This window comes from Festucalex cinctus, chromosome 10 (genome assembly GCF_051991245.1).
Source record: "Festucalex cinctus isolate MCC-2025b chromosome 10, RoL_Fcin_1.0, whole genome shotgun sequence".
In the NCBI taxonomy this organism is placed as follows: Eukaryota; Metazoa; Chordata; class Actinopteri; order Syngnathiformes; family Syngnathidae; genus Festucalex; species Festucalex cinctus.
Window position 1 is genome coordinate 16,193,140 of NC_135420.1, and position 16,066 is coordinate 16,209,205.

General features: G+C 38.5%; 2 protein-coding genes across 4 annotated transcripts in view; one reads left to right on the plus strand and one right to left on the minus strand.

The window, feature by feature from the left end:
• Positions 1-16,066, plus strand: part of ccdc50a (coiled-coil domain containing 50a) — a 136,988-nt gene that overhangs the window by 113,645 nt on the left and 7,277 nt on the right. For 2 of the 3 annotated variants that reach the window (XM_077533175.1, XM_077533177.1), the window contains exons 7-10: positions 10,579-10,641; positions 11,856-11,985; positions 14,784-14,877; positions 15,310-15,400. In XM_077533175.1, coding sequence (XP_077389301.1) covers positions 10,579-10,641; positions 11,856-11,985; positions 14,784-14,877; positions 15,310-15,400 — 378 coding nt within the window. Of the gene's footprint in view, positions 1-5,546; positions 5,804-10,578; positions 10,642-11,855; positions 11,986-14,783; positions 14,878-15,309; positions 15,401-16,066 lie in introns of those variants that run through there. The other variant, XM_077533176.1, reaches the window with a different exon arrangement.
• On the minus strand, positions 1,784-2,864 carry uts2d (urotensin 2 domain containing). Its single transcript, XM_077535517.1, has 5 exons — positions 2,722-2,864; positions 2,496-2,600; positions 2,377-2,414; positions 2,214-2,301; positions 1,784-2,105 (listed from the first exon to the last, which is right to left on the minus strand). Exons 1-5 carry the CDS (start codon positions 2,819-2,821, stop codon positions 2,080-2,082), a joined length of 357 nt encoding a protein of 118 aa, XP_077391643.1. The 5' UTR covers positions 2,822-2,864; the 3' UTR covers positions 1,784-2,079.

The following is a 16,066-nucleotide window of genomic DNA, read 5'->3' on the forward strand; positions in this document are numbered from 1 at the left end:
CCCACATTTCCCCACTTTCCTCCTCCCTTAATTATTGTAGCACAATACAATAGGGTTCCATCATTTTTAATTTTTATTTTTTATTTTATTTTTTTTGCTGACGATACGTTCCAAGTGAATTTCAGCAAAGTAGGGGCTGATTATTTTTTTTTAATTACCAATTTACCGGCATGTTATTTATTTATTTATTTATTTAATTTTGGAGGAGATTTACGCCTCTATTAAGCCATTACAATCACACACACACGGTTCCCACCCTTCTACTTAGCCACTTAAAGCGACAGTGTGTAGAATTTAGTGCCATCTATTGGTAAATAGTACTTCGTTTATATAGTGCATTTCCATCTTACAAGGCCCTCAAAACACTTTACATTTTGAGTACTCGTTCACTTACTGATGATGAAGCATCAGGGGCAACTGGGGGTTAAGTATCTTGCTCAAGGATAGTTCGACATGGTCACAATGGCCTAGGATCGAACCCACAACTTCAGGGTTGTGAGGTAACTATTTCTGTTGATGGCAACACCCCTAGTGGTAAATTAATAAGTCTTTCATTTTTAAAAACCCACTATTAATTTCAAGTTTTTGATCTTAAAGGGGAAATCAACCCAAACATTTTCTTAAACAATAATATGTTGTTTGTGCGCCCACACATGTAAACACGGAATTCTGATTAATAACGTGTTTGTGGAATATGAGTTAAGCAGAAAAGTCCCCCTGTTATTATCCATGTCAGAGGGCGGCCATTTTGCCACTTGCTGTCGACTGAAAATGACATCACAATGGCTCAGGTAACGACGAATTACGGCTCACCTTTTTTTTGTCTGAGTTGAGCCGTGATTGGGTGTTTAGACTACAGTGGGGCCGCATATAGCATTGTAAAGAAAATTGGGGGTTAACTTACCCTTTAAAATGGCTTACCAGAAACTGAGTCACAAATGATAATCCGTGATTGAGTGAATCTGCAAGTAGCTTGGCAACACTGAACTTTCTTTTTCCACATTTCTGTACATTCACTTGCACTTAAATAATTTTTGGAATGATCATTTTATTAATGTATCACACATTTTGAAGAAACAGTTCTTTTTACTATACAAATAATGTATTCTCTACTGGTTTGTGAGGAGAAAACATACACTAGTACATTCTACTAGCATCCTATTTGATGGTATTTGTTTTGAATTGAGGCACCAAATATAGATCCTTACCTTAAAATAAATATAGATATATTACCTGTAGGTGCTGCACTGTTTATCAGCACATCTGCTTTTAAAATGTAAATACCTAAATTCTGATATAGGACAAATTAGATTTGAAAATATACATTATACACTATGGTCTACAGATTTTTGTACTCATTGTTTGGGTTACATTCAGTCTGCTTTTGCTGAGCCGTCCATTGTTCAGTGTGTTGTGTGAGATTCAGGTCTTTTCACAGCAGCTCTCCCATTATTCGGACTAAGCCCAGTGACTCAGCTATGTCACGCTCCTCTAAAACTTCACTGCACATGAATTCACCTGTCACTGCACTACATGTCGGGTCCTCTTTGCTCAAACACAGAGCTCTAGTGTTTCCAAAAGCTTGACCCCGTTTCATCTTGCAGGTAGTAATATGCTAATATAAATTATATGCTCATTAAAATATGACATGTCCTGTCTTTGTCGCGCGAAAGATCTCTTCTTAAATCATACAAAACACAACTGCACATTCACATTTTACTTTATTTTTAAAAGGAACAATGTATTTCTATTAACAGAGACAGAAATAATACTTTCTGGCAATTTACAAAAATGTTATGCTCCATTCTGCCACAAGAGAGCAACATGAAGACACACAAAAGCAGGAGGGAAATATGAACCCTGGTGAGTTTGTCTTGAAATATTTTCTGTGATGATGTACACCTAATAGTCACTTGATGAGAGCACCTCAAAGAAACGATTCCTTGTTGAGGCTGATTAATGATGGTCCGTATTGCTGAAATTAACAGTATTCACATTAGTGGCGTTGTGTGTTCTTAAGGCTATGCTGGGATTTGCAGCAAGATTTCACACTGGTTCTCATCCCCCTGGAGTCCCATCTCACACGCAGTACTTCCAGAAACAAGCTGCAGACAAAAGATGATTTATGATCTTATGCGTGACATGATTGATACCTAAAATTAAACCTAGAAGCATGCATACAAACGAATGCGGAGATAATAAAGGTGACCTACGTTCACCCCTCTTCCTTGCTATTGGTTTGTCTACTAAATTGACTGCGATTTCCTTCTCCAGTTCCAGATCGTCCCGCAGTGCCTCCAACTTAAAGAAGACATGTATTTGTTATTAAATATCTTATCGATTGATGATTGTTAGATAAATGTGTCAAAGTCTTACCTCTTCTAAATCAGCTAATTTATCGACCAGTTCAAGACCTGCCAACAGAAGACAAAATCAACATCTGAGTAACCATCCCATTAGTTTTTCCTCGATTTGTGCATTTCCAAATGTCTCACCTGGAGTGTCATTCTTTTCAAGAGGAATTAGGCTTTTGTGCAGAAGCAGTGATAGAATTTTGCTCTGGACATCTACGTCATCTTTTGGATTTAAAACATGGTTACCTGCACAGACCCAAAGGAAAAAAAAAAAACATGAAAAGGGAGTGAGACAGTTATTGACTTGTTGCATTTAAAAAGTTTCATTTCAAACACTGGATATTGAAACTCAATTCATTGAACATACCTGCGGTAAATAAGTTCCTTCCTTGCACATCTATCACGCCCTGCAGTAGTAACAAACTCAGGAGTCCCAAGATGTAGTTGACAAATCTAACCCTATCCATGACACTCAAACGTATGGTCCCAGATGCTGTGCTGTGTGAACTCCTCAAGCCGGCGATTCTCTTCCTTGGGTCCATCCCTTCAATATATGTATCGTTTCTGAGGCAGGAGGCGGAGCCAGTCCGCCACTTGCGTATTAAATCAATAACATGTCACTGTTTGTGTCGTCATTTCACTGGGGCTGTTTTGCAGCTGACGGAATTATGACGTTATAGGCCAGGCCAGTAGCTCTATATCACTGTGACACCAGTGAATCCAGCATAGAGGAAGTAATCAATCTGCTTGATGGTTATGAGAGAACTGAATCACATTTTTTGGCTCTTGCGAGTCTTTTTTCTTTTATGTTAATTAATTCTGTAAGTAGCTTCATAGGGTTGTGTTGGTACAAGGAAGTAGGCCTAAGTAAATTGATTCTTTCCCAAAGTGCATTATAGCAAGAGATGAGCTCCACAGTCTTGGCTGCAGGACTCATTTGGAGGTGAGGGTTCATTTATCACGGCAGCCGAGCCAACTAACCAGCACCTCACTATATCACGATACTTTGTGCGTCAGTGAAGCGCTGCCAGAAGAGCAGGTATCAGGCGGGCGTGGTTTTAAGGAAATGAGCTGGCAGGCACCAGATGAATTTGGCTGGTCGGGGTATCATAAAAGTTCCCGCATGCCTGTTGACATCTTGCATCTGCCGTCCAAGCACCTTTTTGCGAATCCATCACTTAAGTTGTTCTGCTACTGGATGTAAATGGAGCACTGGGACGCGATGAAGAGTGAAGGGACGTTCAGCTAAAGGTGAGAGCCTGGCTCTCTGGAATTGAATTCCCAAAGTTTGAGCCGTAAAAACTTTCATTTGTGATGAACCAAAGATATGGTTGTCTGACCTATACATTTTCTACCAGTGATCTAGTTCAGAGTCTCAGGGGATGTGATGCAGTTTACATACAAGGCTGACAAATTCAAATACTCTTTGTATCGTGACGGTCCTTCAACGTGTCAGTCATAGTGTACATTGAGCTCTTTTGTGGTCTTGGGGTTGGTCTTAAGCAAGCCTGGGCAAAACCGTTGTTACATCAGCCCATCATTGACGGATGCCCAACTTTGGCCGAGTGCTTCCGCATTTGCGGTGAGTGCTTTATGACTAGGGGTGTGCTCAAAAAAATCCATACGGCAATCATTGCGGGCCTCATTACAATACACGTATCGATATGCAGGCGTCAGAATCGATATTGCTCGTTAACGATGTGTTGCTAGCTAGAAGTAGGAGCAGAAGAGACAGGGTGCCTTTGCAGCTTGCATTCTACAAACAAACAAAAAAAAAAAAAACAGCGTCTTTGAAGTTAATTGCCTTCAATTAGTGCACGTGCAGGAGCGGGTAGTGTACGTGTGGCTGCCTGCGGTGTCCCACGAGTAACTGAATTCTGTTCTAAAATTAACTTACTCGTGCTTGGACACTGTCTTGCTAAGAAAAATTAAAACAGAGGAAGAATATCAACATTTATTTACTTACAAACTTAACATGGTACATGTTTCTTAACGTACCAATTTAGCTATATTTTGTTTTAAAAACAATATAGAATATGTTACATGAAGAAAATGCTCCTTTTATTTCCCCAAATATTTCAAATAAGGACATTTTAAACCTGTAATTTTATTTTTGCTCATATTGTCCCATGCCTACTCATAAAGTTTCCCAGTGTGTCTGTAAAAGTTGCTCCTCGCTCTGCAGTGCGTGCACATTTAGACCAGGCATCTCACTTGGTGGTAAAGAAGAAGAGTTGCTAACAAAAACATTGTTGCCATCCAGCATAATAAACATGTCATTTAGGTATCCATGGAACGAATATTAAAATTAAGGTTAGTGTAAAATTACTTAGTGTCTTTAGTAGTGGTAACCGGTGGAACAGTTCAGAGAATGTTTAAACTGTGCAGCCATCATTCCAGTTTTAATCAAATTACCGAGGTCTAATGCAAAAGGCCAGAGTCATATTGCACCTTATATCAACCTAAAATAATTCCGACCACTACATAAATGAGAATGGACCGTCTGGAGAAGTACCACTAATGACGTTATTGATTGTCTTGTAAATGGACCGCTAATGGCAATTTGGCAAAGTATTATGAACTGATGGGCTGTTTGACAGAAAGAAACGTAATGGCTGACACTAGAGGGAGTCGTGCCACGAGCATTGTGGCCACCGACTCATCGAGCTGTGGTGTCAAATGATTCAGTGTGTTGTGTAAATACGAGGTTTTTTTTTTTTTCTCGCCGTGACACGCTCGTGTTTCCTTCTCTTCTTGTATGTATGTTTATATTCTCGATTTTGTCGCAAACACCAGTCAATAAAAAAAATTCAAGTGGATCATTTTGGCTCGAACCAGGGAGGTGTGTTCCCTTTCAAATCGTGTGCGTCTGCAGCAGCAGCTGCAGGCGGTCAAGTGAAAGAGTATTTCGTCAAGGTTACGGAATGTAAGGAGCGTTGTGACGGAAGTAAAAGCGTACCTCTTCAAAATAATATAATGGTCAACGACCAGCTGGTCAAATCATTGTTATACAATCACCTCTAATGCAGCGACGAGTTTATAACACTTAGTAAAATTTAAATGATCACATAATAAAAGCTTGATTGGCATTTATAACGTCAAAATGAGACGTTGTCGTTTTATTTTGACATGTGAAACCAGAAAAGGTGTTGACGCACAATTTAGTTTTGTAGGCGCGAGACAAGAAAGAGATGCTTGTCAAAGCCTGACACGCTAACTGGGGGCAGGGTTGCCACCATCGAGAAAGAGAGGTGGCCACCGAAACCAATCGGGCACCGTCCAGCACCTGAACCATCCGTGGGGTTTATGAGTTAAGGCGATCAATCAGCCGTTTGGCGGTTGAACCTTTGAAAATAACGCGATTGACGGTCATCGGCTCCTTATTGGTGACAACATGGCTGAGTGTAACGTTAGCATCGACCAGGAGAAACTGCCTGGAGTGAAAGAGGGTAACGTTCATAACACAGTTTTGACTTGTCTCATCGAAACATGTATACAGTACTCAGGTGACTCGTACAGCCTATGCTAATGCTAAAAGTTAGCAAACACAGGTGTTTCCTGTTGCGGTGGTTTCTACGCTAAGCTTAAGTAGCTAGCAGGTGCTAGCACGTCTGGCTCAAATCTGAGCTCTGATTAGTATTTATCTGAATCTTTTTGTTATAATTTAGTATGTCAGCGTTCAGAAATGTTTGACAGTATTTGCCACTTGAGTTGTTTGGAATGAGTTGAAATCTTTTGTGTCTCGATTTTTAGAGTTTAATTGGTTTCCACGAGACCTGTATTATAGACGCAGATCATGAAAATTGATTCCTTTTTCCTGTGGAAAATATTAAGAAGCCATCAACGTGACTTGCAAACCAGCGAAAATGCATCAATTTATGGCCAACGTCTTTATGTAAAGTCAATGGGAGTCGAGATTGTCCCGTTTATGGGGACTCTGGATTTTCATACTTTAATAAACTTTATTCTATTTTCAAGAGACTGGTTTCATTGGGAGCTTACAAAAACGGACAACTTTGATGTTAATTGTTTTTTAATTAGTTCGTTCATGTCACTATGTGAATCAATAGGCAAATCTCTGGATATCAATGCTATATAAATCATAATTTGAAACCTACAATGGATATTAAATTGTGATTTTCAACACAGGATCTGAAGGCCTCCTTCCATCCATCTATCCATTTTCTTAACCGCGTTTTCTTTAGTAAAGTAATCCAATGTACAAATGTAAAGTAAAATGAGTGTAATAGGCTAATATACAGCAAATAAGCCAAAATAATGCCAATTATTGCTGTATATAATTTGCACAATAGGGGCTATGCATAAAAAAAGCATCAAGAATGAGTCGAGACTCCATAAGTATTGAATTTAGATACATAATATTTGTGTTTACGCAACGGTGGGTGATGCTGGCCACGAGAAATTAGCAAATATAAGAATAGAAAATCATACATGTATTTGTATGGAAAAAAGTGGTATCGAACATCCTTTATTCCCTGTATGTATTATTTATTTTTATTTTTTTAATTGGCCGAAAGGTTTATTTTAACAAAATGCATTCATTTGGAATTAAAGGCAGTAGAAGTAGTGAAGCGAAGTCTTTGACATCTGACTGTGGATGTGACAAACTGTTGTATTGCCTGCCGTCTTTACAAGTTAGTTTTAAAAGTCTAACACTGGCATCAGTCTTTGTCTCACCTGACTTCAAAGGTGATACACAGGTGAGTCAGTGGCAGTGAGCTGTCAGGATGGGAGATAGCATGGCTATTTGGGATGTTGAAAAGCAGCAGCTGCTCACTTGGATGCTTGTTATTCTGGTCACAGGGAACAAGCTTGGCTAGTCCGCAGAGGGATGTTGACAAAAAGCTGTAGGGGAAAGGGTCTGGTTCACTGTTGATGTTAAAAAGCTTCATGACGACCACACAAAGCTACAATTGTCTTCTGTGACTTGTAATCCTTATTAAAAATAATAGTAGTTAGCCTTTTTTAATGCATTATTCCAGGAACTGTTGCTCAACTAGATAAGCGTTGCTGGTCTACACGGATTTATCAGCTAAAATGCATCATAGGTTTCCTGGTTAAGAAGATTAAGCGTATGGTAGGAAGTCTGGGACATGTTTATCAAATCCCACCATGCTTGTTGAGTCACTAGTGGATTTGGTCATCCAAGCATCTGTTCAACAAGTCATCCATTAGAGCTGTGCTGAATATTTTGACTTGTGTTGAATATGTCAGCTTTTAAGTTTAAAAAGACATCTCTTCATCCGTCCGTCCATTTTCTGAACTGCTTGCTCCTCACAAGGGTCGTGGGAGGTGCTGGAGCCTATCTCAGCTGAACTGGTTGCCAGCCAATCGCAGGGCACATGACATCTTTTCAACTAGTGCAAAAATATTAGCAGTTGCCCCACCCCCCAAATCTCAAGGTTGTACAAAATTTGAGATGTTTTTCTACCACTTTTTTCCCCATTATAAAACAAATGTTCTCAAAGTAACTGATGCAATCATTAAATGAGTTCATCTGTTAGAACTTTTCAAGCAGGAATATGGTGCTGTCAAGGTGCCCTTGAGCAAGGCACTGTCCCCACACCCTCAGCTCATGATGTGTTGCAGGCGGCACAGTCTGCGTACCACTTTACTGTCATGCTCATGGCTAAAACTGAAAATAAATAAATAAAATAAACCCAAGAAAATGCCAAACAAGTAGTTGATTCTTTTGATGGTGGCTGAATTAAGCTTGTGTGAGATGTGCTGAGGTCTTGCGAAACTTGCTGATGTCACACATGATGGTGTGACTTTTATAGGTGCATTTTCCCCCACATATTTTGCTTCCTTTTTTGGTATCCTTATACAGTATATGTGTCTATATATGCCATTAAACATCTTAGTTTTGTCTGCTGAAGATGAACTAGAGTTAATGGATGATGTCAGTGGAGCTCCTTGAATCTGTTTGTTACGTGTTGTGTGATTTATATCCTTGGACATAGCTTTGACTAGTGTGAGAGATACTGTGGGGGAACCTGGTGAAGTTTTGGTACGAAAGACTCCTGAACCTGAGACCACTGTCTTTTTTTTTCTTTCTTTTTTTTTAAAGCATAACTCCAACTCCAAACTGTGCAGATGTTTCCACAATAAATACCGCCAGCAAAAACACTCATTTCGAAGCCTGAAATGAAAACTGAGCTGCTGCTGTTTTTAGGTGCAACAGAATTGTTGTAAATATATGCTTGCCTTGTAAAATGGAGAAGCCACACAGAGGAAACCACACAGTTACTTTTTCAATCTTCAGACTCAAGCAATTTAAGCACAAACTAAGAATGTTAAGTTTGTTAAAACTGATTTAGAATTAGTATACATTATTATTGTTGACTGAACATTTTGCACAGGTATTATTTTTGAATAAATGAAACCTTTATTTTTAAATATTTGTTAGATTTATTAGATTAAAATTGTAATTGTCCTCAATGACAAAAAATTGAGTTGTTTTTTTTTGTTTGTTTTTGTTTTTTTAATTTTTTTTATTTATTTATTTATTTTTATTTTGGCCATATCGCCCAGCCCTAGGCTGTATCCATAATTCCATAATGCTCCAATTTATTGATCAATCAATATGTCATGATTTCAGTATGAAATGCTTTCTAGAGCTCAATAGTCCTATTGTTTTTTTTGTTGTTTTTTTTTTTTAAAAAGAGTTCTTCATCCAAATTTCTAAATGGCTAGGTAAAATGGCACGTTTATGGAAGTTGGCATATATTTGATCTTTTGTGTACAGAGTTGACGTTATGTTATTGTTGAAATTGTGGGAAAAGTTTTATTTTATTTTTTTAAACATCAATCATGTATTGTGAGCAGTGTTCAGTAGGGGTGTTAAAAAAAATCGATTCGGCGATATATCGCGATACCACATCGCGCGATTCTCGAATCGATTCAATTAAAAAAAAAATCGATTTTTTTTTTTTTTTTTTTTTTTTTTTTTTTTTTTTTTTTTTAGGATTCACACCTTGAGCATGGAAGAATGTTATATGAACGGCACATTAAGCCTTAATATTTTTATTTTAATGCTGTTCAAATGTGAAACAGATTGCAAACTGTTTGTGTACAGTGGCTCACGGTTATAAGCCTCAAGTTTTAGATAAATATATTCATACAAATCTTACAGTGTACATGTACAAATTTACTGATAGTATTTTCTAAATTTGAATGGAAAAAAAATCGCAACAATCGACTTATAAATTCGTATCGGGATTAATCGGTATCGAATCGTGACCATTCGTATCGGGATTAATCGGTATCGAATCGAATCGTGACCTGTGAATCGTGATACGAATCGAATCGTCAGGTACTAGGCAATTCACACCCCTAGTGTTCAGTGTATTTGAATTGTAATTCTTTGTCTTATTTGGCTGTCACTGGTCCGGGAGTCTGTTGTTTGTTGTCATCCAGAGTTCCAGACAGTGTAAGTGACTTGGAGATGTCTTGATGAAATCCTCATACCTGGTTAGCTGCCACTAAGTGATTTCGGTGTGCTGGTGCGGTCGGAGGTAAAGTCGTGTCGATGGCATCAATTCCTTCCTCCTGATGCCCTCTGTGTATGTGTCGTCTTCATTTATGACGATCCTTGTCTCTTTGAGATGCTTGGCCTGTTGCACAACATTTCATCGATCCTTGAATCTCTGTAGCTTAACAACCATCACCTTTGCCTCTTCTGCGTTTCTTTCAACTCTCCAAAACATTTTTGTTTTATGACATGATTTTTCAAAGTCTGAAAATACTTCACAGAGGCCAAGAACTAGCAGAACATGTTAAGCTTTTTTACGTCATATGAGACTTCATAAACTCTTTTATTTTTACACTAGGTACAATTGTCTTATTTTCATGAGTGAAAATCATTAAAAGTCAGTGGTAAACTGAGTTGACAGGGAGTTTTACGTCAAAGGTGTTTTTTGTGTGACTGAGATGCTGCTGCATCTGAATGTAGCGGTTTTACTCTATTCCCCTTTATTATAGTGTCTTCTTTCTGACAACAAAGGGTTGCTGTTTGAATGTCATAAAAATGTTGAATACCTGAAAACCTTTTTTTATATATATTTTTTATTTTTATTATTATTATTATCATTTTTAAATAAATAAATAAATAAACCATACATGATTTCTGTTATCTTAGCCATTAGCCTATTGTGGGGGAAAAATACTTTATACTTGTCTAACACTGTTACTTTTCTCCCAGTGTGCAGAGACTTTGCTGTCTTGGAAGACCACAGCCTTGCCTACAACCTCCAGGAACAAGAGAGTAAGCAACTTTTTTTGTTTTCATTCTTTTTCCTGGTTGCCTTTGAGGACAAGCAAACAAAAAATTTCCTTTTGATCTTATCGTCAACCAGGAAGCTGAGCTAGTTTAGATCGTTTTGGCCTCCCTCTTTTGTTTAAAGACTCAATTTCTGCACTTCCCGTCAGACACATAACGTCACTGTTTACTATTTTGAACGAACCGCGTGGCAACAGTCCAGGGACACCCTGTGTTTTCTTTGCAAAATTATGAGTTACATATGTAAAGCATGGCAGTGCAATCAGTTTTTGGCAGGATGTTATGTCAAGCCAAACCTGGTAAACTGCAATAAGCCATTTTAAGGTTATATAGACTCATCTGACAGTAACTCTGATTTGAGGTTGCTTCACTTTTTGAGCACACAAGTCTCTTCCAAGATGTCATTTCAATGTAACAGAAGTTTAATTCAAGTCGTTATTTTACTGCAACCTTTTAATTGGAACCTTTCACCCGTCTGTATGTGCACATGCCCCTTGTGTAGTGAGAAGGTGTCCTTGCTGTCAGCCATAACAAATCCAGTGTGTCTCCCACACCGGTACCTCACAGATTTGGATATTCGTCTTTTGAACGATGTGACATGGTCTTGGATATGGCGTCGATATTGGGTAATAGATTCCTTGACTTAATTTTCAAATATAGGTATTTCGTCTATCACATGTACATTGATCAAATATAAGACCAAAAGCTGATGACAATTTCCTCAATTTTCCACATTGGTGACTCATCATAGTCCTTGTTTAACCTCGGCAGGCCAGGAGCAGCAATATCTAGCCTCGCGTTAGAAAATAGCCAGATGTAATTTGGGCCTGTTCACAAGGAAACTGGCTTGAAGATGGATAGTCAAGTGAAACGGATCTGAGCGAGCGAGTGAGTGATGCCGTCCACGCTTACCGAGCGCTACGAGTGCGTCAGGCAGCAAGATTTATCTTCTCTTATGGCCACGAAGTGCATTCCGCTAACCTTGGAATGGCATCGTGACCACAAACATTCATTTCTCAAGTGTCTTTTGAGTTTATCACCAGAGAAAGACAAGTCTGCGTCCTTGCCCGTTCATCTTGTTCTCAACAGGCAATCCAAACAAATACAACTCGAGGATCAGTAAATGTCATTTAGCATTCGTTGTGTGAAGATGCTGCTTTTTCAAAGCAAAGTAGAGCAATGCGCTATGTGTGTTACAGTTGAGAGCCACTTGGCATCCAACGTCCACAAGAGCCGTCTGGTGCAGCAGGACCTGCAGGTGGCCAAGAAGCTGCAAGAGGAGGAGGATGAGATCGCCAAGGTCGTGATCAAGAAGCAGCATGTTGCCATGTGGGTGTCTCATACACACTGACACACTTTGCTTGTTTACATTGAAACCAGGGCCAGTATTTGCCAATGTGACACCCTTTGATAAGACTAGATGCACAGCTTGCAAAGGTGAAGCACACAAGCTTATTGAGTTTATTTTCCACCACCTTAAAGGGGTTAAATGATCTATGTTCGGTGATAGTTTGGGTTGGGAATTTTCAAATATGTTTTACATAATATAATGGCTTCTTGTAATGTTTTTCTTTCTATTGTGAGCCAGTATTTGAGATGCAAGCAACTTTTAGATATGTAGCCTCTCAAGTAAAGTGAAAAATTTTGAGCAGTTAAGGCACTGTAATGCCCTCACCTGCCCAAGAAGAGCTGTTTATTTGCATGGATGTCTGCTTAAACAAAATATTTATACATTTATGCATAATTGACAATTGTGATACATTTCCATTAAATTACTCTTAAAGTTTATAATTTTAGATTGTGTAATTTTGGAAAGACTACTTCGATTCTCACTGGATAATTACTGGAAATTCACTCAAACGTTTGCACCCCTTACAACACAAATATATCAACAGTGTCTTCTTTTTATGACAGCATTCTGAATTCATGTGCAAGTGTGAATGCGGCATTGCCCATCACTAACCTATATAACACCAGTAAAATTATATTTCCAGTTAATATTTGTAAAATAAATAAATATTACTCAAAAATGAATAACAGTAAGTATGGCAGCAAATTAGTTTCTTGTTCCACATGAAAAAAAAAAATACGACGCTATGAAAATTAGTTCAAATGCATGCCGTTCACAACCTCAAAATGTAGTATGTAGTAAGTTTTGCCAAAATGTAAAAATACATAAACCAGACTATAATAAAAGTAATCAAACTAAACCATCAAATATGATTTACTAGATACCTGAATGACATGAGTCAGTGAAATAGGGTGGGAACCAGGAAGTGGTTTTCACACCACTACTGTCACCTAGTGCCGTTTTACAGGTATTGCTAGAAAGTATTGTATGAAACCTAGAACCATCTTGAGCTTTGTGCTTGTGTGGTAAAATTAATTTCTGCATGTAACTGATGTATAGTTGTGGTAGTCTGGCTCAGGGGCTATCATGACGTTTACTTCCACTTATCACGTTTAGCACTTGTAGCAGTCAATTAACAACACATTTGATTCACATGCTTGCTGTTTGTGCTGAGCAGGTGGAAGATATTTGTCACTACACTGCAGGTGCCAATTGAAGGTTTCTTGTCAGATTTTGCAGCAGTGCCCCACCTAGTGTTAGTGTTAGTACAGACACTTGGACAGCCCAGTGCGACATTTGGCCTCTTGCCATTCAACACTGCCCCACCTTACAAGAAGTGAAAATCACTCTGTGCTCGGCATTTTAATGGGATAAATTAGCTGAGTCATAGTTTAGTTAAGTGCTGTCACAAACACGTCCCTGCCCTGTGAGTAGAAGAAAATCACCATGGTGGTGTCCTTTTTGGTGTTGGACTCCGGCAATGGAGACCTCAACAGGCAAAATGTAGCATGTGCTCTGCTGTTGCATGTTAAGCAATATTATCAATAGTGTATGCTATATAATATTTAGGTTAGGTAGTAGATACTTTATTGATCTCCAAAGATCTCTAGTAGCAGTAATAACATTTGCAAAAATCAAATGGTTGTCTTAAGATAAAAAGGATGTCAATCTTTGCATTACGTGAAATGATCTAATGCAGAGAGCATTTCTGATACAACTATCACAAAGACAAGAATTGTCTTTTGTGCACATGCACGTGTTGTCTTTACAGCAGTGAGGTCAGAATAACATTACAGAGTTTCATGTAGCTCTCTGACGAGTCTTTTCTAAACATTGATGTGCATTCCCTGTTGAATTCGCCACCTGTGGAAACTTGGAGCGACACATTCTCCTTTCAAGGTTGTTCTCATATCGCTCGAGATTCCAGCACTAGGAACTCGGTACCTCCCTAAGTGGATCTGCCATTAGTTAGAAAACTGAATTTATCGTTGGAACAGTATATACAAAAGGGCTGCAGACTGCTACAGTAGCACAAAGGCCACTCAGAAGACATGAACCAACTAGAAATATAGACAGTAAATGCCAAGTGAATTGAATGCAAATTAAATATGTAATATTGAACATTAATAATGTATTTAATATGCAAACCAATGTGATGAACAACAGAACTTCCTATTACCTGTACATTGCAGTTTAAGAATAAGTTAAATGTGCATACATAGTAATGTAACTTTTGTGCGGGCCGATTAGAGCTCTTAAAAGTGCCCAATTTGATTTTATTTTTTTAGTAATTTTTTATTTTTTTTAATTCTCAACACACAAGACAAATAAAATGACACTCAGACATTCCCCCTGCACCGCAAAATCTGCTGATTTTTCTCTAAGATGAAAAAATAGCCTAAAAAGAACTATTGTAAACCATTATCATTGCCATAGAGTATATCCTTTATTGTTGCTCATTGTATAATTTTTTTTATTAATCAGCCAATTTATCGATTATTGGACGTTTGTGCTGCCAAATTTTGGAATCTGCACTTCTGTGTCTGCTTAACAAAAACACATTTGTCGGGTCCGTAACACTGTTGAACCACCACAAAGCGTATACTTCATCTGAATTGAGTGGTAGTAAATGTCACTCCGCCGTATCCTTCATTCAAACTGTTCAGCAAGAAGAACGACTTGGCCCATGAACCAATTGTCTTATTTCAGTTAATAAGGTGGTGTTGTCCTCTCTCCCTCTCTCTCCCCGCACACACCATCTCACGCAAAACTCCAGAGAGCGCCAGGATAACGAGATTGCCCATGAAATTCAGGATCAACTGGTCCGACAGGCTGAACAACAACGCCGACAGCAGGAGGAGAAAGATGCGGTAAGGAGGTGAACGCATGCAAATACTGACTGACACGCACGCACTCACAATTTGGTGTGACTTTAGCACCTTGCCCATGTGTTTAAAAAAACAAAAAAAAACAAAAAAAGGAATTGCCCCTCCATACATGCCATGCCATTTATATGCAGGGACTTTTAAATCGAAAATGGAATTTTTCCAAGATTTTTGAGTTAACGGATCCTTAACAGAAAGTAAACAAAGAAAAAATATTCATATTTAAGGAAGGAGGTCTGGCCTTTAAGAAGGTTGACATTTGCCTTCCTTAAACTTGTAGCTACCCATATTAGAACACGTTAATGTTATTTAAAAAAAAAAAAAGAGAGAGAAAAGAAAAATGCAGTACCATGCGTTTGCTCTTAATGTACATCTTAACGTGTCCTTTTTTGTCTTTATTGATGCATGTGTTTGCAGGCTATTGCTCGAAAGCTGCATGAGAAGGAGATGAAAGAGGAACGACGACGACAGAAACACCAGGATGAAGAATATTATGAGGATCCAGGAGGTGAGGAGAATACTGCTGCTTTGTCAATTCTCAGTATGTCTAGATTTTGGATTATGGTGATTAAAGTCTTGCATTTGTATTACATTGCTTCCAAATGAGCAAACTAGAGGTTGACTAGCATCACGGTTCAACCTAGAGGTTCTAACTGTATACCCTCGCTTTACAATATGAGCGTTTGATTTGATGTGTTGCTGAATAAAGGGGTGTGATGCTGTCATGCAAGGGAATGGATAAGTCATGAAGCATATCATAGGAAATGAACAGTTGTTTTTGTCCTAATCCAGCTGATCAGTGTTGTACACAACCCAGCATGTGGTTAGACTCCGTCTCCACTTTGCAGACAGTTAGTCGAGTGGCAAGAATAGTGTGTGCGTAATAAAAGGGGGAGAGGGAGATAAGAAGCTAACACTTAGACCTCTCTGGCACGGTCACACTCGGCCACTTTATACCGGCAGAATTATATTTTTTTCTTAGTCAGCAATGTTCTGTTCCTCAAAGCTAACAAAAATATGGTGCTGAGAGAATTCTGAGGTCTGCAGCTTCAAGGTGTTTCTGCCCTCGACTTGTCCGCACTTTTGTCACGATCACATACAGTATCACCATTATTGAGCATGGTACTTCCAACATGTATTATATATTATTACTGTCTAGTGTCTACTTACTCAT